The sequence below is a fragment of the Dendrobates tinctorius genome, unplaced genomic scaffold (genome assembly GCF_039654945.1).
Source record: "Dendrobates tinctorius isolate UK_male_01 unplaced genomic scaffold, ASM3965494v1 ptg000251l, whole genome shotgun sequence".
Lineage (NCBI taxonomy): Eukaryota > Metazoa > Chordata > Amphibia > Anura > Dendrobatidae > Dendrobates > Dendrobates tinctorius.
In genome coordinates this window covers 5,670,810-5,694,735 of record NW_027361918.1, presented here as the reverse complement: position 1 = coordinate 5,694,735, position 23,926 = coordinate 5,670,810, and the positions used below count along the sequence as shown (strand labels likewise).

At 47.0% G+C, this 23,926-nt stretch overlaps 1 protein-coding gene across 2 annotated transcripts in view; it reads right to left on the bottom strand.

The window, feature by feature from the left end:
• The window catches only part of GTF3C2 (general transcription factor IIIC subunit 2), a 116,704-nt gene that overhangs the window by 49,252 nt on the left and 43,526 nt on the right, over nt 1–23,926 (bottom strand). For both annotated transcript variants that reach the window (XM_073557784.1, XM_073557785.1), the window contains 2 exons: nt 22,514–22,625; nt 22,315–22,432 (listed from right to left, as the gene is read on the bottom strand). In XM_073557784.1, the coding sequence (XP_073413885.1) occupies nt 22,315–22,432; nt 22,514–22,625 (230 nt within the window). The remainder of the gene's footprint in view (nt 1–22,314; nt 22,433–22,513; nt 22,626–23,926) is intronic.

The window sequence follows — 23,926 nt, the reverse complement described above, 5'->3', positions numbered from 1 at the left end:
ATATGGGACCTGTACATGGGACCACGCGTGCACTGTATATGGGACCACGTGTGCACTGTATATGGGACCCGTACATGGGATCACGCATGCACTGTATATGGGACCCGTATATGGGACCTACACACAGGAGCTTCTCACAAAATTAGATCATCAAAAAGTGAATTTATTTCAGTTCTTCAAAACAAAAAGTGACTCTCCTGTATTCTATTTCACACTAGACCTCCAGCAGCTTGGATTGTGGCCTCTCCACTCTTCCTCCAGACTCTGGGACCTTGTTTTCCAAGGCCTAGTGTGAAGTCTCCACCATCAGTGATGGTTTGGGGAGCCATGTCATCTGCTGGTGTAGGTCCACTGTGTTTTATCACATTTTAGAGCCCTTAATGCTTCCCTCTGCCGATAAGCTTTATGAAGATGGAAATGTCATTCTCCAGCAGGACTTGGCCCCTGTCCACACGGCCAAAAGTACCAATACCTGGTGTACACACAACAGTATCACTGAACATGATTAATAATAATAATAATTTTATTTCTATAGCGCTGACATATTCCGCAGCACTTTACATTTCAGAGGGGATTTGTACAGACAATAGACATTACAGCATAACAATAATCACATACAGTAGATTATAACAAATACCAGGAGGAGTGAGGGCCCTGCTCACAAGCTTACAGTCTATGAGGAAAGAGGGAGACACGAAAGGTGGGTGGTAACAGTTGCCCTGATTGTATGGACCAGCCATAATGTTAAGTGTGTAACAGTACAGACGCAGAGGGCTAATGGATGTATAAAGCATGTGGGAACATGATGCGGGGAACCTGGTTATGGTAAAACTTTTGGCTGTGCCACATAGGAATAGATTAGGTTAATGTGTTGAGGCGGTAGGCCAGTCTGAATAAATGCGTTTTCAGGGCACGCTTAAAATTGTGGGGATTGGGGACTAATCGTATTGACCTGGGAAGTGCATTCCAAAGAATTGGCCCATAAACTTCGGTCATCCCCAAACCGATCCGTTGAGGATCAGACTGTGTATGCCGATCGCGTCGCTGAAAAGGGGGAGCCGTGTTACGTGTTACAGAACCACTCAGCACCCAGAATATGTTGTGCAGTTATATGTATGTATAATAGGTTCTATGTGAGATGCATGTCCCTAATGCATCAGCCCACAGGCTGCGCCCAGCCCCCCCCCCCCACCTTTGTAATTCCCACAGTAAACATCGTCAGGCTCCGGCCACCTGCGGCTTTTGTAATGCTTGTCTGGCTTGCCACTTTTCTATTGGCCGGCCCTCTGTATCTGTGTGATATATTCTGTGTCCTGTGAGTAAAGTGTTGTCAGACTGGAAATACGTGGAGAAGCAGTGATCTTTTATATGCGCCCATGTAACCAAGGAATTCCAGCCAGCGTCATTCATTCAGACTTCAGCCAACGCAGAGCGGACCTCCGAAAACACAGGGTGGTACTGAAAGAGGTACCCCAGCTTGGATGACCCCGTTACACTGGTGGCAGCGGCGGGATATGATACCCCTTCTACAGGAGGAAAGGAATGAATGGAAAACAACTACCAGAAGTTAAAGAGGACTACATTAAAAGATCTATAGGAAGCCCGAGGGTTGATCGCCAGCAACAAAACAAAAGCGGATTTGATAGCAGCCATCATGGAACACGACAGTGCAGCGCCCCCCAATGTGAATGTGGAGGAGACCGAATTCCAGAGGGAGGTAAAGAACAGACTGGCGTTCTATGGCCCAAACCCTGCGGTAGAGATCATACGAGAGGTGATGGCTGATGTGCGTACTGATCTGAAGGAAAAGATGGCCGAGCGAACCAGGATAGAGCTAGCCAAGATGGAGATGGCAGAGCGGACCAAAGTGGAGCTGGCCAAGATGGAGATGGCAGAGCGGAGAGAGGAGAGTCAGCGAGCAGGGGGAGCTCTGGCCTTCGACCAGGTACCTTCAACAGTAAGCCACAAAAAGATCCAGTATAATGCCTTCCGACAGTTGGGGGAGGCAGAGGAAGACATTGATGGTTTTCTGCAGGACTTTGAGCGGCAGTGTGCCCTTCATCAAGTGAAGCCGGACGAACGGGTTCAGATTCTGGCCAGCAAGCTGACAGGCCGGGCAGCGGACGTCTATCGCACAGTACCTGATGAGGACTGTATGGACTATGAGCAGATCAAAGAAGTGATCTTGGCCCGGTATGCGCTGACACCAGAGACCTACCGCCAAAAGTTCCGCGGACTTATAAAACGCGTAACCGATACCCACGCTAAATGGGCCTGTAAATTACGGCGGTCACTGCTACAGTGGGTACAAGGGAGCCAAGCAACCACTAAGGAGGACATCCTCCAGCTCTTCTTCTTAGAACGATTCTTTAATGGACTAACCCCCGAGACACAGGAATGGCTTCGGGACAGGCGGCCAACGACACTTGAGGAAGCCGCTCGTCTGGCCGATGAACATCATGATGCCAGGAGGCCGCAGTTGTCCGGATCAAAGATGGTCACTAGGGGCCCGCCCATGGACCTGGAAGGCCCCAAACCACCAAAGATTGTAGGGGGACCAGCTAGAAACCCGGCCTACCACAGTCCCACTGGGGCGCGATGCCACACCTGCCGTCAGCTGGGCCACCTGCAAAGACAATGTCCCAACCGGACTCAGCATACCCAGTGACCAAAGGCGGGAACAGCTACCTTCAGCCGGGCTGCTGTACTCTGCTACCAAGGCGAAGCTGACCCGGTATTGGGGGCTACGACTAACCAAGGGGTGGAAGAGATGGAGGAAGTGCTGCATGAAGTAGACCCCGTGCAGGCAGCCCGGGCAGATAATCGACAGGTCGTGTGGGTTAATGGGAAACGTATGCAGGGACTAAGAGATTCCGGAGCAACTTTGACCCTTGTGAAGCCTCATCTCGTCCGGGACCAAGAGAAGACGGACCGGACAGTGGCAGTCCGTGTAGCAGGGGGAGCTATACGAAACTGCCCACTGCCAGGATTCACCTGAACTGGGTAGTCGGGGATGGCCTTGTTGAGGTCGGCTTGATGGAGAATTTGCCTGCAGACGTGTTGCTGGGAAATGACTTGGGGCCCATGTTGTCTGCATTCTCGGTGGCCCCTCTGGCTGAGACATATCCTGTGACCACCCGGAGACAAGCTCGAGCTGTGGAGGCGGAATCACACTCAGAGGCCCAGGTAAGACATCCCAGCACTACACATATTCCCAAAGCCAGACACATTTCTTGGGCCACCCCAGATGAATTTAAGAGAGAGTTACTTGAGGATCCTTCATTAGAGGGATATCGTGGGAAGGCACAGGAGGGGAGAGGGGTACTGGAAGGGGAACAGTTTGTATGGAAGCAGGGACTCCTCTACCGGATCACAGAGCAGCACCACACAGGGACGAGCCCCACTATAAAACAACAGCTGGTAGTTCCCAAGAAGTATAGGCAGGAGCTACTGCGAATCTCTCATGATATACCCTTGGCCGGGCACTTTGGCGTCAGTCGCACCAGGCATCGTCTGACACAAAACTTCTTTTGGCCGGGGGTAACCTATGATGTTCGTCAGTACTGCCAGACCTGTGACAGTTGCCAGCGCATTGGCAAGAGGGGGGATCGATGCAAGGCCAAATTACGCCCCCTCCCCATTGTGGAGGAACCATTTAGCCGAGTAGCGGTCGATCTGATAGGGCCGTTAGCCAAACCCAGTCCGTCAGGGAAAAAGTATATATTGACAGTGGTAGATTATGCCACACGGTATCCAGAGGCGGTTGCGTTACCTAACATACTGGCAGAGACGGTGGCGGCCGCCCTGCTCCAGGTGTTCTCACGGGTTGGATTTCCCCGGAAGATTATCTCGGACCAGGGTAGCCAGTTTACAGCAGAGGTGACCAACCAACTGTGGAAGCTGTGCGGCGTAAAGTTCATTAGAAGCGCCCCGTACCACCCGCGAACCAATGGGTTATGTGAACGCTTTAACGGGACATTAAAACAGCTCATTGGGACTTTTACCAGGACCTACAGGGACTGGGAGAAATTCTTGCCACACCTCCTGTTTGCCTGTCGGGAGGTGCCCCAAGAATCCACGGGGTTCTCCCCGTTCGAGCTGGTATACGGGAGACGGGTAAGGGGACCCCTAGACTTAGTGCTAAAACACTGGGAAGGGGAGGGCCTCATAGAAGGGGTACCTATTGTACCCTATGTGCTGGAATTCCAGGACCGCCTACAGGAGCTGACTCAGGCTGTACGTGAGAACATGCAGGCGACCCAGCTGCGCCAGCGAATATGTTACGATCGGAGGGCCAGAGAGCGCACTTTAGAAATTGGACAGAAGGTCCTGGTGTTAGAGCCCACTAAGCAGAATAGGTTTCAAGCTGCATGGCAGGGGCCCTACCAGGTAATGGGGAAAATAGCCGACACAACCTATAATGTCGCCGATTGTGACGACCCCAGGGTTATCCGCATGTTCCACGTGAATATGCTGAAGCCCTACCGGGAGCGCCCTGAAGAGGTAGTTGCCATCTGTGCACCTGAAGCAGAGGATTTAGCCGGACTTCCCTTGCCGGATGTCTTAGGGGAAAGGACTCAGTCTAAAACATGGGACAAGGTACACTTGGGTGAAGACGTAGGCCCCCGGGAGAGACAGCAGGCGGAGGAGGATGTTTTCGGGGAGACCAGGGTACACTCGCCTGGCACAACACAAGGTTGAGACCCAGGATCAGACCCCCCTGCGACAAAACCCCTTCCGCGTCCCTGAGTCTGTACGAGAGGGGATGCGACAAGAGATACAAGAGATGTTGCGTTTAGGGGTCATTGAAGAGTCAGATAGTCCCTGGGCATCCCCCGTAGTGTTAGTGCCCAAGAAGGATGGGACTACACAGTTTTGTGTAGACTATCGTAGGCTCAATGAGAAAACAGTGACGGATGCATACCCCATGCCGCGTGTGGATGAGTTGTTAGACCGGCTGGCTGGGGCAAAGTATTTGACCACCATCGATCTATGCAAAGGCTACTGGCAGATTCCCCTTAGTCCTGACGCTATTCCCAAGTCGGCATTTGTCACCCCGTTCGGCTTATTCCAGTTTCGAGTTATGCCATTCGGGATGAAGAATGCCCCGACGACCTTCCAAAGGCTGGCTGACCGGCTTCTGGATGGTCTCCAGGACTATGCTTGTGCCTACCTGGACGACATCGCCATCTACAGTGTGACATGGGAAGAGCATCTAAATCACCTAGAGACAGTATTGGACAGGATCCACCAGGCCGGAATCACCCTGAACCCAAACAAGTGTCACGTGGGCAAAGCAGAGGTTCAGTATTTAGGGCATTGGATGGGAAGTGGGAAACAGCGACCAGAACCAGCCAAGATTGAGGCCATAGCCAAATGGCCCATCCCACGCACTAAAACCCAGGTCATGGCGTTTCTAGGGACAGCGGGGTATTACAGGAAATTCGTTCCCAATTACAGCAGCGTAGCCAAGCCCCTCACTGATCTGACCTGTAAGAACCAACCCCGCCAGGTAACCTGGACCTCAGAGTGTGAGGAAGCCTTCCGCCAACTAAAGGATGCCCTCACCAATACCCCTGTATTGGCCGCACCCGATCCAACTACACGTTTCCTTGTTCACACAGACGCATCTATGTTTGGATTGGGGGCAGTACTGAGCCAAGTCGGGCCGGACGGCCAAGAACACCGGGTAGCTTACCTGAGTTGGAAACTACTGCCCTGTGAAGCTATGCGGCCATCGAGAAGGAGTGCCTGGCGATAGTATGGGCACTCAAGAAGTTGCAACCATATTTGTATGGACGACAGTTTTCCCTCCTAACGGACCATAATCCCCTAGTCTGGCTTAATCGGGTCTCCGGAGACCACGCCAGATTGCTGCGGTGGAGTTTAGCCCTACAACCTCTGGACTTGACCATCCACCACAGACCCGGCAAACAAAACGGCCGATGGACTAAGTCGACAAATGGAACTTGTACCAACCCCATAAACTTCGGTCATCCCCAAACCGATCCGTTGAGGATCAGACTGTGTATGCCGATCGCGTCGCTGAAAAGGGGGAGCCGTGTTATGTGCTACAGAACCACTCAGCACCCAGAATATGTTGTGCAGTTATATGTATGTATAATAGGTTCTATGTGAGATGCATGTCCCTAATGCATCAGCCCACAGGCTGCACCCCTGGGCAGAGGGGACACGATATTCTCCTTTTGTCCACCCTCCCCCCACCTTTGTAATTCCTACAGTAAACATCGGCAGGCTACGGCCACCTGCGGCTTTTGTAATGCATGTCTGGCCTGCCGCTTTTCTATTGGCCCGCCCTCTGTATCTGTGTGCTATATTCTGTGTCCTGTGAGTAAAGTGTTGTCAGACTGGAAATACATGGAGAAGCAGTGATCTTTTATATGCGCCCATGTAACAAAGGAATTCCAGCCAGCGTCATTCATTCAAACTCCAACCAACGCAGAGTGGACCTCCGAAAACACGGGGTGGTACTGAAAGAGGTACCCCAGCTTGGGTAGACCCCGTTACAACGTGTAAAGTCTTGGAGACGGGAGAGGGAGGCTTTGATTATTGAGGATGCTAACCTCAGGTCATCAGCAGAACGGAGGGTGCAGGTAGGGTGGTATACTGAAACAAGGGAGGAGATGTAGGGTGGTGCTGAGCCATGGAGGGCTCTGTGGGTGAGGGTAATAAGTTTATACTGAATTCTGGAGTGGATGGGTAGCCAGTGTAATGACTGGCACAAGGCAGAGGCATCGGTGTAACGATTGGCGAGGAATATGATCCTGGCTGCAGCATTCAGGACGGATTGGAGAGGGGAGAGTTTGGTAAGAGGGAGACCGATTAGAAGAGAGTTACAATAGTCCAGACGAGAATGAATAAGAGAAACAGTAAGAGTTTTTGCAGAGTCAAAAGTAAAAAAAAGGTCGAATTCTAGAAATGTTTTTGAGGTGCAGATGACAAGAGCGAGTCAGTGATCGAATGTGGGGGGCAAAGGAAAGCTCGGAATCAAGTATGACCCCAAGACAGCGGGCATGTTGCTGGGGAGTAATAGTGGAGCCACACACGGAAATGGCAATGTCGGGTATAGGTACATTAGTAGAGGGAGGAAACACAAGGAGTTCAGTCTTTGACAGGTTCAGTTTCAGATATAGTGAGGACATGATGTTAGACACAGCGTTTAGACAGTCGCCGGTGTTTTCTAGAAAGGCTGGCGTGATGTCAGGAGAAGAAGCGTATAATTGGGTGTCATCAGCATAGAGATGGTGCTGGAAACCAAATCTACTGATTGTTTGACCAACAGGGGAAGTGTACAAAGAAAAGAGGAGGAGGCCTAGAACCGATCCTTGAGGAACTCCAACAGTAATGGGAAGATGAGAGGAGGAGGAACCGGCAAAAGATACAGTAACGGAGCGGTCGGAGAGATAGGAGGAGAACCAGGAGAGAACGGTGTCCTTGAGGCCAATGGAACGGAGCATAGTGAGGAGGAGCTGATGATCCACAGTGTCGAAAACTGCAGAGAGATCCGAGAGAATTAGCATGGAGTAATGACCATTTGATTTAGCTGTTAGTAGATCATTAGAGACTTTAGTGAGGGCAGTTTCAGTAGAGTGTAAGGAGAGGAAGCCGGATTGGAGAGGGTCGAGAAGAGAGTTATCAAAGAGATAGCGGGTAAGACGGGAGTGGACCAGGCGTTCCAGGAGTTTAGAGATGAAGGGAAGATTAGAGACAGGTCTATAGTTAGCGGCACAGTTTTGGACGAGGGATGGTTTTTTAAGTAGTGGATGTATGATGGCATGCTTAAATGAGGAGGGAAAGATACCAGAAGAGAGAGAGAGGTTAAATATTTTAGTTAGGTGAGGGGTGACAGCAGGGGAAAGGGACTGAAGGAAATGTGACGGAAATGGGTCACTGGTGCAAGTGGTTGGGCGGGAAGATGCAAGGAGCCTGCTTACTTCATGATTGGCAGCAAACTCGCCTGACCTTAACCCTATAGAGAATCTATGGAGTATTGTCAAGAGGAAGATGAGAGACACCAGACCCCACAATGCAGACGAGCTGAAGGTGGCTATCAAAGCAACCTGGGCTTCCATAACCCCTCAGCAGTGCCACAGGCTGATCGCCTCCATGCCACGCCGCATTGATGCAGTAATTGATGCAAAAGGAGCCCCGACCAAGTACTGAGGGCATTTACTGATCATACATTTCAGTAGGACAACACTTCAGATTTTACAATCATTTTTCAAGCTGGAGTTATGGAGTATATATACCGCATTTTTCGCTTTATAAGACGCACCTGATAATAAGACGCACCCCCAAATATGGAGAAGAAAAAGAGAAAAAATTTTTTTTATGTTAAATGGAGGTGTGCATTATAATGCCGCAGGTCCTATTGGTCACATGATAGAAGGTCCTGAAGCGATGAGCAGCCGCTGCGCGCGCCCTCGCAGGAGGAGGATCTCAGCAGGCACAGGAAAGCCATGGAGGAGCTGGGAGCAGGAGCCATCATCGGAGGGTGACTATAGTGACGGGGGGGAGTAATATGCACCGCTCCCCTGACTACCAACTCGGCGCTGCTTCAGCACTGAGGTGATGGAGAGCGGGCGCAGTGACTATTACATGAGCCTAATGAACAGGAGCACAGGACCTCACACTGTCTCTGCAGCCCCAGCCAGTCCACCCCAGCCCCCTGATACCACACCAGAGCCGCCCCCCCCCACTCTATAGCACAGCAGAACACAGATTCACATTATAAGACGCACCCCCCACTTTCCCCAAAAATTTGGGGGAACAAAAGTGAGTCTTATAATCCAAAAAATACGGTATTCTAATTTCCTGAGATAATGACTTTTGGGTTCTCATTGGCTGTAAGCCATAATCACCAACAATACCAGGAATAAACCCGTGAGATAGATCACTCTGTGTGTAATGGCTCTATAGAATAGAGGAGAGTCACTTTTTGTATTGAAGAACTGAAATAAATTAACTTTTTGATGATATTCTAATTTTGTGAGAAGCAGCTGTACATATACAGTGTATACGGAACGTATTCACACCCCTTTACATTTTTCACTCTTTGCTTCATTGCAGCCATTTGGTAAATTCTATAAAGTTCATTGTTTTTCTCATTAATGTGCACTCTGCACAACATCCTGACTGAAAAAAAAATAGAAATGTAGAAATTTTTGCAAATCTATTAAACAAGAAAAACTGAAATCTCACATGGTTATAAGTATTCAGCCCCTTTGCTCAGACACTCATATGTAAGTCACTTGCTGTCCATTTCCTTGTGATCCTCCTTGAGATGGTTCTACTCCTTCATTGGAGTCCAGCTGTGTGTAATTAAACTGATAGGACTTGATGTGTAAAGGCGCACACCTGTCTATATAAGACCTCACAGCTCACAGTGCATGTCAGACTAAATGAGAATCATGAGGCCAAAGGACCTGACCAAGGAGCTCAGAGACAGAATTGTGGCAAGGCACAGATCTGGCCAAGGTTACAAAAGAATTTCTGCAGTACTCAAGGTTCCTGAGAGCACAGTGGCCTCCATAAGCCTGGAAGACGTTTGGGACCACCAGAAGTCTTCCTAGACCTGGCTGTCCAGCCAAACTGAGAAATCGTGGGAGAAGAGCCTTGGTGAGAGAGGTAAAGAAGAACCCCAAGATCACTGTGGCTGAGCTCCAAAGATACAGTAGGGAGATGGGAGAAAGTTCCACAAAGTCAACTATCACTGCAGCCCTCCACCAGTCGGGCCTTTATGGAGAAGTGGCCCGAGGAAAGCCTCTCCTCAGTGCCAGACATATGAAAGCCTGCAGAGAGTTTGCTAAAAAAATACATGAAGGACTCCCAGACTATGAGAAATAAGATTCTCTGGTCTGATGAGACGAAGATAGAACTTTTTGGTGATAATTCTAAGAGGTATGTGTGGTGAAAACCAGGCACTGCTCATCACCTGCCCAATACAATCCTAACAGTGAAACATGGTGGAGGCAGCATCATGCTATGGAGGTGTTTTTCAGCTGCAGGGACAGGACGACTGGTTGCCATTGAAGGAAACATGAATGCGGCCAAGTACAGAGATATCCGGGATTAAAACCTCTTCCAGAGTGCTCTGCACCTCAGACGTGGCCGAAGGTTCACCTTCCAACAAGACAATGACTCTAAGCACACAGCTAAAATAACAAAGGAGTGGCTTCAGAACAACTCTGTGCCCATTCTTGACTGGCCAAGCCAGAGACCTGACCTAAACCTAATGGAGCATCTCTGGAGAGACCTGAAAATGGCTGTCCACCAACGTTCACCATCCAACCTGACGGGACTGGAGAGGATCTGCAAGGAAGAATGGCAGAGGATCCCCAAATCCAGGGGTGAAAGACTTGTGGCATCATTCCCAAGAAGACTCATGGCTGTACTAGCTCAAAAGGTGCTTCTACTCAACACTGAGCAAAGGGGCTGAAGACTTATGACCATGTGAGATTTAAGTTTTTCTTTAATAAATTTGCAAAAATTTCTACATTTCTGTTTTTTTCAGTCAAGATGGGGTGTAGAGTGTACACTAATGAGAAAAAATGAACTTTTATGAATTTACCAAATGGCTGCAATGAAACAAAGAGTGAAAAGTGTAAAAGGGTCTGAATACTTTCCGTACCCACTGTGTGTATGTATATATATATATATATATATATATATATATATATATATATACACACACACACAGAGCACACACATACATATATATATATATACACAAAGCACACAGTCATGTATATATGCATATATACTGTACATCACAAAAGTGAGTACACCCCTGACATTTTTATAAACACTTTATTCCATCTTTTCATGGGACAACACTGAAGACCTGACACTCTGATGCGAGGTACAGCAGTCAGTTTACGGCTTGTATAAGTGTAAATTTGATACCCTATATATATATATATATATATATCTCAACAGACAGCTATTAATGTCTAAACCGCCGGCAACAAAAGTGAGTACACCCCTAAGTCAAAGTGGCCAAACTATTCCCAAAGTGTGAATTTTTTGTGTTGCTACCATTATTTTCTGCTTGAATTCTCTTGGGCATGGCGGTCACTGGAATCCTTTTACACTCCTCCATGAGGACATCAAAGAACTTGTGGATGTTGGAGACCTTGTGCTCCTCCACCTTCCGCTTGAGGAGGCCCCATAGATACTTAAGAGTGTTTCGGTCTGGAGACATGCTTGGCCAGTCCAGTATCTCTACTCTTAGTTTCATTAGCAGGCGGGGGGTCGTCTTGGAGGTTTGGGGTGGTTATCGTGTTGGATTACTGCCCGGCGACCCAGTTTCCAAAGGTACGGGATCATCCTCTGCTTCAATATGCTATAGTACATGTTAACCTTTATGGTTCCCTCAAATACCAGTAGCTGCCCACAGCCGACAGCCCTCATGCAGCCCCAAACCATTACACTCCCACCAACATGCTTGACTGCAGGCAGGGCACAATTGTTTCTGTGCTCCTTACCTGGATGCCGCCAGAAGTAATTGACAACATCTGAACCAAATAAGTTTATCTTGGTCTCATCATACGACAGGACGAGGTTCCAGTGATCCATGTCCTCAGTCTGTGTGTCTTCAGCACGGTATTTCCGATTTTCCTGTGCATCATATCTTTAGAAGACGCTTCCTTCTGGGACAATAGCCATGCAGAGCATTGTGAGTGGCATCTGGTCTGAGCACTGACCGGCGGACCCCCCCACCCCTGTAACCTCTGCAGTAATGTGTATGGTCTGAGCACTGACAGGCGGACCCCTCACCCCTGTAACCTCTGCAGTAATGTGTATGGTCTGAGCACTGACAGGCGGACCCCCCACCCCTGTAACCTCTGCAGTAATGTGTATGATCTGAGCACTGACAGGCGGACCCCCCACCCCTGTAACCTCTGCAGTAATGTGTATGGTCTGAGCACTGACAGGCAGACCCCTCACCCCTGTAACCTCTGCAGCAATGTGTATGGTCTGAGCACTGACAGGCGGACCCCTCACCCCTGTAACCTCTGCAGCAATGTGTATGGTCTGAGCACTGACAGGCGGACCCCCCACCCCTGTAACCTCTGCAGTAATGTGTATGGTCTGAGCACTGACAGGCAGACCCCTCACCCCTGTAACCTCTGCAGTAATGTGTATGATCTGAGCACTGACAGGCGGACCCCTCACCCCTGTAACCTCTGCAGTAATGTGTATGGTCTGAGCACTGACAGGCGGACCCCCCACCCCTGTAACCTCTGCAGTAATGTGTATGGTCTGAGCACTGACAGGCAGACCCCTCACCCCTGTAACCTCTGCAGCAATGTGTATGGTCTGAGCACTGACAGGCGGACCCCCCACCCCTGTAACCTCTGCAGTAATGTGTATGATCTGAGCACTGACAGGCGGACCCCTCACCCCTGTAACCTCTGCAGCAATGTGTATGGTCTGAGCACTGACAGGCGGACCCCCCACCCCTGTAACCTCTGCAGTAATGTGTATGGTCTGAGCACTGACAGGCGGACCCCTCACCCCTGTAACCTCTGCAGTAATGTGTATGGTCTGAGCACTGACAGGCGGACCCCTCACCCCTGTAACCTCTGCAGTAATATGTATGGTCTGAGCACTGACAAGCGGACCCCCCACCCCTGTAACCTCTGCAGCAATGTGTATGGTCTGAGCACTGACAGGCGGACCCCCCACCCCTGTAACCTCTGCAGTAATGTGTATGGTCTGAGCACTGACAGGCGGACCCCTCACCCCTGTAACCTCTGCAGTAATGTGTATGGTCTGAGCACTGACAGGCGGACCCCTCACCCCTGTAACCTCTGCAGTAATATGTATGGTCTGAGCACTGACAAGCGGACCCCCCACCCCTGTAACCTCTGCAGCAATGTGTATGGTCTGAGCACTGACAGGCGGACCCCCCACCCCTGTAACCTCTGCAGTAATGTGTATGGTCTGAGCACTGACAGGCGGACCCCTCACCCCTGTAACCTCTGCAGCAATGTGTATGGTCTGAGCACTGACAGGCGGACCCCTCACCCCTGTAACCTCTGCAGTAATGTGTATGGTCTGAGCACTGACAGGCGGACCCCCCACCCCTGTAACCTCTGCAGTAATGTGTAAGGTCTGAGCACTGACAGGCGGACCCCCCACCCCTGTAACCTCTGCAGTGGTATGTATGGTCTGAGCACTGACAGGCGGACCCCCCACCCCTGCAGTAATGTGTATGATCTGATCACTGACAGGCGGACCCCCCACCCCTGTAACCTCTGCAGTAATTTGTATGGTCTGAGCGCTGACAGGCGGACCCCCCACCCCTGTAACCTCTGCAGTAATGTGTATGGTCTGAGCACTGACAGGCGGACCCCCCACCCCTGTAACCTCTGCAGTAATGTGTATGGTCTGAGCACTGACAGGCGGACCCCCCACCCCTGTAACCTCTACAGTAATGTGTATGATCTGAGCACTGACAGGCGGACCCCCCACCCCTGTAACCTCTGCAGCAATGTGTATGGTCTGAGCACTGACAGGCGGACCCCCACCCCTGTAACCTCTGCAGTAATGTGTATGATCTGAGCACTGACAGGCAGACCCTCTGCAGCCATGCTGGCAGCACGCACACGTCTATTTTGACCAGACAACCTCTGGACATGATGGTGAGCACATACACTCAACTTCCTTGTTAGACCACAGAGAGTGTACCCCGTCTTGTTACACCGCTGTATATTCTTGACCCCTGTGCTGCAGTTCAGTGTCAGGGTGTCGGCCAGTCAGCCCGGCTGGGATCGCAGCCTCAGTGACCGGCGGTAACCTCGATGACATCACTGCTGGTCACTCACGAGTGGTTCTCAGCCTGGACGGTCGCATCTTGGCACCGTGCAGGTGGAAAACTACCAATCCCCAGACATGAATTACGGCGTGGGACAGAACGATGGACGGGTGAGTGATATGGTTGTTTTTCATTTTTGTTTTCTTACAGGAGACGAGAGATTCAATGCATTGGGTGTAAGGTGAGTATAACAGTTTGCTATTCTTAGATAAAAAAGTAAAACTGTGTTTAGTCTTATTTGTAATAAAGGACTTTATTCTGGCTGTGTCTTTATTTACCATATAACTATAGGAATAGTAATGGATGGGTGTCTTCAGGGTGAAGAAGCCAACGCAAAACGCGCGTTGGGGTAGTGCAGTGCCTGTCCTTAACAGTACGGCATGGGTAAGCACTAGATTTAAGGGGAAATTGGACCTTTTTGAATTATGTGTGCACTGACATAGCAATGTTTTTGCTTTTGGTCTATATACTACCCCTTTATATCTTGCACTATGCACTTTATGTTATGACTGCTTGCCATAGTATGGACACAGTGGCTATTGTTTACCTGATCTCCCTTGTTTTTGATCCTATTTATATGTATTTGATACTATGATTATAATATTTGTATGATATCATGGTTTACCTTAATAAATTTATACCTTTTTGAGCATGGGAACAGGGGTATTTCAGACCATAGGCCAATAATACTTAAATCAGGTTCGGCCAGGCAAGTCACGGTATATTTTGGAAGCTAAACCCATTTTGGCTGAAATTAATAGGCCCCAATGACAGGACTCTGGACCAGTTGGACTGCTTCATTTCATCTCACCCTGATCCCCAAGATATTAATTTGTTCTTAAGGCATATCTAAGGGGATGTTTGTCCTCTACAACTTCTTACATTAAGCGGACGACATCAAGGGAGGATGATGACATGGAGAGGCGCCTGAGGGATACGGAGCCAACTTATATAGCTAAGCAGACAAATGAAAATGGAATGGAGTGGTTGAATTCCTATAGATTATATACTCATCATATGGACACCAAATCTAAACGTAAACTATTCTTTACACCTCGGTCATGTTTTCAACTGGGGAATCAATCCAGCAATCTACCGGCATTTACAGTGCGCCAGCACAACACCACTGATACCATACTTCAAAAGCCTCATAATTCGATAGTAACCACAGCTGATGACATACCCCAATGTTTCCATGATTACTATAAAACATTATAGAGCTCCAAGGGTAGTTTCAGCACTTTGGAATGTCTTGAATACTTATCAGATGTGGCGCTTCCCCACGTTAGGCCCTACTCAACAAGCCTTTGTGGATGCAGACTTTACTATAGAGGAAATAAATGGAGCTATGGCGGATCTCGCCTCTGGGAAAGCACCTGGGCCGGATGGGTTTCCCATACAAATGTACAGGAAGTATCGGGAAGTTTTGGCGCCACTCCTCCTAAAGGTGTTTCGGGAAACTTGGGGGAGAGGCTCTCTACCAGACTCCTTCTATGAGGCAAATATAATAATTCTTAAGAAAGAGAGGAAAGATCCCCTTGACTGTGTCTCATATCGCTGGTAAATGTGGACTATAAGATCTTCACCAAGATCCTGGCCACTGGACTGAATTCCGTGATTCTTGAAATAATACATCCAGACCAGACCGGTTTCATGCCCGGGAAGAATAGGTCTATTAGGAGAGTCCAGCTCCCTGGTGCCAGGTAAGAAGTGGGCCTCGGCCTCGTTAGACGCAGCGTGGTCCTTCTTATCTGCATGTTTACAAAAATATGATTTTGGTTCTAAATTTTGGAAGTGGATTGGCGCAATGTATATGAAGCCAAAAGCCCAAATAATAAATAACTCTACATCCGAATCGTTCTCTTTGACAAGGGGAAGGCTCTTTTTGCTCTTGCGATCGAAGCACCGGCAATATGTCTAAGATCCACTCCGGCCATTAAGGGTATAGAGGTAGCGGGCCATTTGGACACCACTGGCCTATATGCTGACGACATTGGTGATGTTCATGGACACCACAGAAGAAACATTACCCCATGTGATTGCCACAATACGCAAGTTTAGTAATTATTCGGGATTATATGTAAACTGGGATAAATCCGCTTTAATGCCTCTCTTCCACGGTCCCATAGATCACCTTTAAACGTTATCGCCACTGCCTGTTGTCACTAATTTTAAATACCTGGGAATAAATATCCCAAAAAACAGTAAACTTGATTTACAACTCAATATTCTCCCGCTGTTGGGACTTGTGAAGCTCAAATTCGCTATTTGGAGCAAATTACCATTATCTGTCTCTGGACGTATTAACTTAATTAAAATGATCCTACTCCCAAAGCTTAATTATTCCCTCCAGCATAGTGCAGTACTGATCCAGGGCTGTGGAGTCGGTAAGCCACAGTTGCGACTCCGACTCCTGGATTTTATCAGGCTCCGGCTCCTTCATAAATGGCCAATTCATAACAACAAATTTACTGTTGTAAAAAATTAAACATCGTGCTTATTCAGTTTCTCACCATCATATAAGTAATCAGACCACTTAGAGCAAAAACTACATTTATTAGAATACAATTAGAATATAGCAAATAACTTTTATAAACTTTTCTAAACTGTAAGTAAATATGCAATAAACACTTTTATGCAGTTAATAAGAAGAAATCTATAAATTTGTCCTCAGAAAAAGTATTGCCTCTGTCAGATCCTCCTTCATGGATGCCCTCAAATCTGATCTAATTATTTTGAGAGCAGAGAACAACCTCTCTACACTAACTTGTGTTGGTGGCAAAGCAGTAACCACTCGGGCAACATCTCTGACAATGTCAGGATACAGAGGAATCGCTTGTTGCACTGTTATTTTTGATGAACGGTCAAATTTCTCAATTTCTTTTAGTGCACATGAAAAATTCTGCTGAAATGTACTGGCTGTGTTCCTTGATGGGGATGACTCTTCTTCTATGCGGGAACGCTTTGCACGGTCCTTGTGATCCAAATATTTTTTGAAATTAAATTCTTCATCAGTTGATGATGAGGGTGAAGATGTGGCAGGACGACCAAATTCTTCTTGTTCCTCCTGACTGTTCTGCAACCCTTTCATCCTTACTGCTATTTCAAACAGAGCTTCTTTTCCTTTACTTAGCTGTTGATCATCTAGAAGAATCCAATGCATTGGGTCTACATAAACAGCTGCCAAAAGAATGTTATTTTGTAATAGTAGCTCCTCTCTCCGTTTCATTGATGTAGCAATGCCACTTGCAATTAACCCTCCTCTTTGGGACAGGCGAAACATCAGGTTCTTCCACTCCTTTAAGAAAATACCTGGAGTTAAGTCCTCTGCTTGTAATTTTTTAGTCACTGTAAATGGGTGCTCTAGCAATTTTTCCAGCTCAGTCACCTGATTCCACTGACTTTCATTTAGCGTCAGTTGAGGGTTAGCCATGTCTACAAGAAAGGTTTTCAGTTCAACCAAGCGCTGAATCATTAAGTAAGTACTGCCCCATCGTGTGGCTTGATCAATAATTGCCCCTTTTCCAGCACGTCTCTTCAAAATTGAGTCAACTTTAGGGGTTCTGGCAACAGTAGCCAATTTTCTCACCTTGCCAATCAGTGCAGCAGCATGTCCTTCTTGCAGACTGTCTCTTATAGCCAGCTGTAGCGTATGCACAACACAGCGCATGTGATGAATGAAAGAACATATTGACACAGTTTCAACAAGATCATCTAAACTATCATGTTGCTGTTCATCTGAAGCAACTTCAGTTTGCTCCTCAGTTACAATACTGTGTTCCTCTATTTCAAACATTTCTGTGTCTGTGGACCCAGAATGTTCTTCTAGCTGCTGGTCACCATCATTACTCTCATTCATTAGCTTAATAGTACTTATCATATTTGAAGCATTGTCAGTTACGACAGAAAGAACTTGCTCTTTTTTAAGTTCATAGTCTTGCAGAACCTTTTCCACCAAGACCTGGAGAAACTCACTGGTGTGATGAGCTTTGGTGTCTTTTACTGCCAAGGTCTTGGTAACTATTTCATTTTTGTCACAAACAAATCGGACATTGATGGCAAAATAGTTCACTCTGTGACGTGTGCAGGCATCCATTTTAAGAAACAGAAAGCGTCCCTTGAGAGTTTTTTTTAAGTTCTTCCTTTTGTTTAAAAGCTTCTTCGATTACTAATTTTCTAATACTCTCTCTCTCCAGAGAAACACCAAGCTTGCGGGCCATTTCCCCATTCAGACACATAAAAGCTGGTCGTGAAAATAATGAAATAGGCACACTATCCTTTACAACAAGCTCTATGATCTGTTTTTTTAAATGTATCTACTGTCATTGTCACAGTAACTTTGTCACTGACAAAATATCTTGCAACTGATGGCTGCAAAGTTCTCTGCTCCTTTGTTTGGCTGGAAGAGCTGGGCACTGGTTCATTGGTTTGGATGCAGTCTTTCTCATCCACTGCTTTCAGTACTTCTGGATGAAAGCGCTGTAAATGTCTCTTTAGATTAGAAGCTCTGGTAGGAGCATTTTTATCTTTGCCTGAATATGCACTGATCCTGGCTTCACAGCATTTGTTTTCGTCTGGATCATTTGTCATACACTGACAGACATAATGTTTTCTATCTTGAGTGATGGTGAAATGTTCAAATACAGCTGATTTAATGTGATGCTTCTTTGACATTCTCAGGTTTTTAATTCTGCATTCACAATCCAAATGACAATTGTTGTTCCTAAAAACAATTGTACAAAATTATTGCCAGGTCGTACAACTGATATAGTGGTCAGTAATACTGTTATTATTCCTCATGTACTCACAGTTAACTGATGCAAAGTTTGTTGAAAGGATAATACTTCTTACAGTCTTCCTCTTCTGAGTAGCAGGCAGCTGTGAGATGCTTGGAAGACGCACACCTAGTAAGATCTAGTCTAGAGGAGGAGCTTTACTACTAAGAATTTGCAACACATTTTCACTTTCAGTTTCATACATTGTAAGTAGGGGGGTTGGGGCAGCATGAGGTTAACCAAGTATAAGATTAGATAAGGGCAGTGGAGAACAGTGACACACAAGAAGTAAGAAATGTCTCTATCTCCAGCAGAACTGCTTATCACTGTTGTTCATAGTTTGATAGAACATATATATTTGAGTAACATTTATAAAATTCATATGAAAGTTCAATTATGAAATATTAATACATTTTTTTTAAAGCTGGAGTCGGAGTCGGTACATTTCTACCGACTCCAACCAAAACTAACTCCAACTCCACGACTCCGACTCCACAGCCCTGTACTGATCCCTAAATCCTTTTTCTCAGGTCTAAATTCATTGACCTCATCCTTTACATGGGGAAACACCAGACCCAAACTCAAGCTGTCCACCTTACATAGGTCTAGACGGGGGACAGATCAGAGCCTTGAGTAGGTGGATGCCCAACAATTATCTACCTAGCTCGGAGAGCTGTTTGACCCATGCTGCCCGGACCAACTGCTGGTTGGACTTTTTACAACTACATAAACCTGATGTCTCTAATGGATCATTACCCCTGCTTCGCTTGGCTGGGTCGCTCAGGAGACAACTTAAACAAGTGGTCCGTTTTGATGGCATCATAGCTGAGATGCCATTATGGAGTAACATTTCCCAATGTTATTACATCACCCATCTACTCAATTCTGGGTCTCACATAACGTCTCCTTGGTCAATGATCTATACTAACACAATGTCCTAATGTCCATTGAACAAAATACAAACCAAATATAGTATCCCGAGGCCCCATTGTTTGGCCATCTACAGCTTAGATCAGCAATACAAATGTGACCCAAGTCCTATCGTCCTACCCTTTGATAGGGATTCGTAAGTCACAGGCCCCCAGGGTCTTATTTCTGCTCTATATACACATATGTTGGCCGTGGGTACCGATTCAGCTTCACTGACAAGAAGAGGGAAATGCAAATCTCTCATCTCTGACATTCAAGATGAGGATTGGGAGGAGATTCTTGAATCTCCAACCAAGGTGTCTCCGTCAGCTAATAACAGATGACTCCACTATATACAGTGCACCAGTCTTATGGGACTCCGTTGCGATTATTTAGAATGGAGTGGTCTCAATCTCCAGAATGCCCAAGATGTCATACAGTGGATGCGGATTTTATACATATGGTGTGGGGGTGCCCAAATGTCCTATCCTTCTGGAAAGAGGGAACTTCGTTGTTAACCTCCCTTACATGCCCTCCTGTTCCTCTTAACCCGTTGGTGTGCTAGAGGAAGAGATTTGGGGGGCACCATGTTAAAATTTTCCTACGTGAGACACTTTTCTTAGCCAGGAACATATTGGCCTTGCGTTGGATGGGTAAGGCACGTCCATCTCTAGAGCTTGGATTGAGTTGGTGATGTCAGTTATACCTTACGAGCGGACAATGTCTCAGAGTAGGGGCTGCCTGGGAAAGTGTAATAAGATTTGGGACGGGTGGAATACGTGTCACCTTACTAGAACAACGCGTACACAATAGTTTGATGCCATCACAATAGCTGTAGTGAAGAAGACATTGGGTCGCACTTTATAGTCTCATAGTGTCCTTAGCATTGTGGAGGTTGTTTATGGGGCAGGAGAGTAGTAGTTTTAGTTTTATGATCGATATGTTGAATGTAATGTATCCCTTTGAGCTATGCAGAGCCAAACAAATAAAATAGCGAACAATGAACCCTTTTTTTTTAATTTTCTTTTTAATTACCCCTTAATTGTCCATAGGCCTCGCCAGGGAGTGAGGATCTGCGGGATTGAAGTCTGTACCAATAGCTCATTATGCAGGCTTGCTGTCTTACCATAATGGACCTGCATACATTACATTGGTTATGTACCAAATAGGTTTGTTGCGGTTTAATAAACAAATTAAAAAAAAAAAATTATACCTTTTTAATTATCAATTTGGGCGTTATTGCTCCATAAGTTTCCCTTTCGTATACATTGTCTGCTTTAGCTTGTCGGGTGTCAAAAATGTGTTGGGGACCCCACAACGTTTTTTTAAATTATGTATTTAAATAATTAAAAAAACAGCCTGGGGCCCCCCCTCTATTTTTGACAACCAGCCTGGTTAACGCCGACAGCTGAGGATTGCAGATCCCAGCTGTCAGTTTTTTCTGGCTGGTTACCCACGCCTGTGCTTTTTTTTACGGTATTTAGTTATAGAGATGAATACTCCCACCAGCCGTGCCTGTTCTCACTGTTATTAGCAACAGTAGGCATACACTGATGGGAGCAGTAGATCACAGCTCCGACTCATGGGGTCATTTGACAGCGTGGTAACCGAGGCCCATACCCCCTGAAGAAGTGTGAACGAAACGCACGTCGGGATGGAGAGACGCAGCACTGACTCCACACTCTACGTATTACTGTGAGGGCATTCCAGCCTGACATTTATTGAGTTCCCTACGTCATTCGCGTTGATATAATTTGAAGTAGGATCCTTTACTATAAGGGAATTCCATTGTGGTGTAATTGAGCACCTGGGCATTCCACAGAAGATACTGGACCGAGGCAGCCACTTTCATCATCCCCATAACATGCTACTTGATTTAGGAAGACCTCTTACAGGCGGGCTGTTTCCCTCTTTCACATATGATATTTTGGATATATTTTCTATTAGAATGTGTTTATCATCATTACTCGCAGAGTATGTCAAATGGTGTCTTTACCCATCAGCGTCCCTCACATCTGAGGCATTTGCTTTATATTTACATTTTTCTTTCTTTTTTTTTTTTAGTCTATTATTGTATATTTAATAAAAATTGCAATTTATTTATGGTGGTAAAAACTATCTTTGTGCTTTTTCTGTTCACTGTTCTCACTTGTTGAGAGGTTTGCGATATAGATGGGATTTATAGATTAGTGGTACCCGAGGCTGTGTGACCGCCGGTAATGATTTTACCATGGATCAGAAGCGGCGTTTGCCGCGCTGTCATACATATAACAGAGTGAAAAAAAAAACCCGGTGTTCGGGGGGCCGAACCAGAACAGCAACACGAACTTCCTGGTGAAGTCTGTGCCCAAAACGTAGGTGTTCGGTACGGACGCCGAACTTTACTGGTCGGGTTCGCCCATCAATAATCTTCAGTGCAGTCCCATGAAAACATATAATATTTCCAAAAATGTCAGGGGTGTACTTACTTTTTTTGTGACATACTGGATTTCCCGCCCCACTCTGTATGAGGCCATCTGGGAGATTGTCTCCTTTTCTATAGGTGTTGCTTTCGCTACAAAAACGAATCCCCATCTTTTTGTTCTTTAATGGTTTTCAGACCGTCCTTCTGCATCTCGATCGTATGATTACGCCATTTCTCTATTTTCGCACACATCTTAGTTTCCTCGCGGGTTACCGTAGCCTCCTATACAACCTCTTCCTTTTTCTACATATAAATACTCGGGCAATCCGTCCCCCCCCCATAATAGACACTTGGTCAGTATTCAGGGGTCAGTACCCTCCTACCTTTTCCTTGAGCTGTTCGGTGGGAGTGCAGAGACTCTGGGTGAGGTAGGCTGTAGATTTGTACATGGCCACTGGAGAGCGCCACCGCCAGGAGTCCGAGCCGCGCCATCTCCGGACCCTGCACCAGCGACAACCGGTGTTATACACCGTAGAACCCACTGCAAAGAGGACACAAGCCACATCAACTTCCAAGCCTTACCTTCCTGGGGGTCCCGGGAGGCTCCCACCCACCACTAGGACAAAACTTCAGGTCCCATATGCAGCCGTCATCCACTGCCAGACCATAGGAGAGGGACGCAGCTGAGGCAACCCTAAAAGGGACGAGAGCAAGACAAATCGGGACATTACAGGGAGCAAAACCATCACCCAAAATCACCATGACAAGGACATCGCCCTATATCCCGTCCCGTCTGTAGGACACATTACAGGCCATCGCCCTATATCCTGTCTTGTCTGTATGACACATGATGGGACATCACCCTTGTGACGACACAGCATTGTATCTTAATTAAAGTCTATTTTCAGTAACCCAGGTGTCACTGGCTTATCTATACGTTGACTTTTGAATTTATGTGTTTCTTTCGGGTTGGTCAAGAAAACACAGCCTTTTGTTCGTAAAAGCCTGTAATATTGACTTGTCAGTTGACATTTGATGTAACATTGTGCTGTTATCCTGGATGACTAGAGACACAGGATATTTGAACAATGTTTGCTGATATGTTGATTACACATTGTCCAGGCCAGCTAGTGTATTGATTTGCAAAATAGAGCAGGGAAAACTAGGCAAATAGATTACATAATTAAACAATGAGAGTTGATCTTGTCACCATTATTCCCCTTTACCAGTAGAAGCTGGCTTGAAGGACAGTTAACTATAAAAAGAGGATATCTGTGCCTCTGTAACAGATACCTCCATATACAGATATACATCAAGACATCCAAAGAACCAGAGACTCTACAGGACTGCAGCCAAGGCATCATGGCTCAATCACAAGGGACACAGATTTGTCATTCTACAGGATGCCAGCTTAGGGGACCACGGCCCCGGATGAAAGAATACAGATCTGCTCCATTGACCATCGCCAAACCATGGATACGATTATGTAGTCGGGATTTGGACCCACCGGTTACCTGAGCACCATGGAAAAGTTTGTGAAAGCCAGGAATGGGACCTAACGGTCACGAGGCTCCATGGAGATGTTCGGAGAAGCCAGGTAGCGACCCCTCTGGTCACCTGGCCTTGTACCTCAATGGACTGTCATCTTCCTAAGCTTGTCGTTACCTCCTCTATGTGTGCGAACCACAGGTGGGGTAATCAACCATGGAAGTTCTGAAGATACAGGTGCTACAATCCCAGTGAGTCAGCGGAATGGTGAGACTCTAATGTGCACCATCTTGGGTATTGTGCTGGGACTGTTCTATGTGTTATCTGCCTGTTTTGTGGTTCAGTAAAATATTTCCACACTGTTTACCCTCACCCTGTGTTGTCTGAGTAGTATTACGCCCACAGGGAAAGGAAAGCGGTCATTTGGTGGGATGATCCCTCGTTCATGCGGTTTCGGCTAGAGGACTAGGGCACATGTTGACCCTCATGTCGCCACAACCCTATATC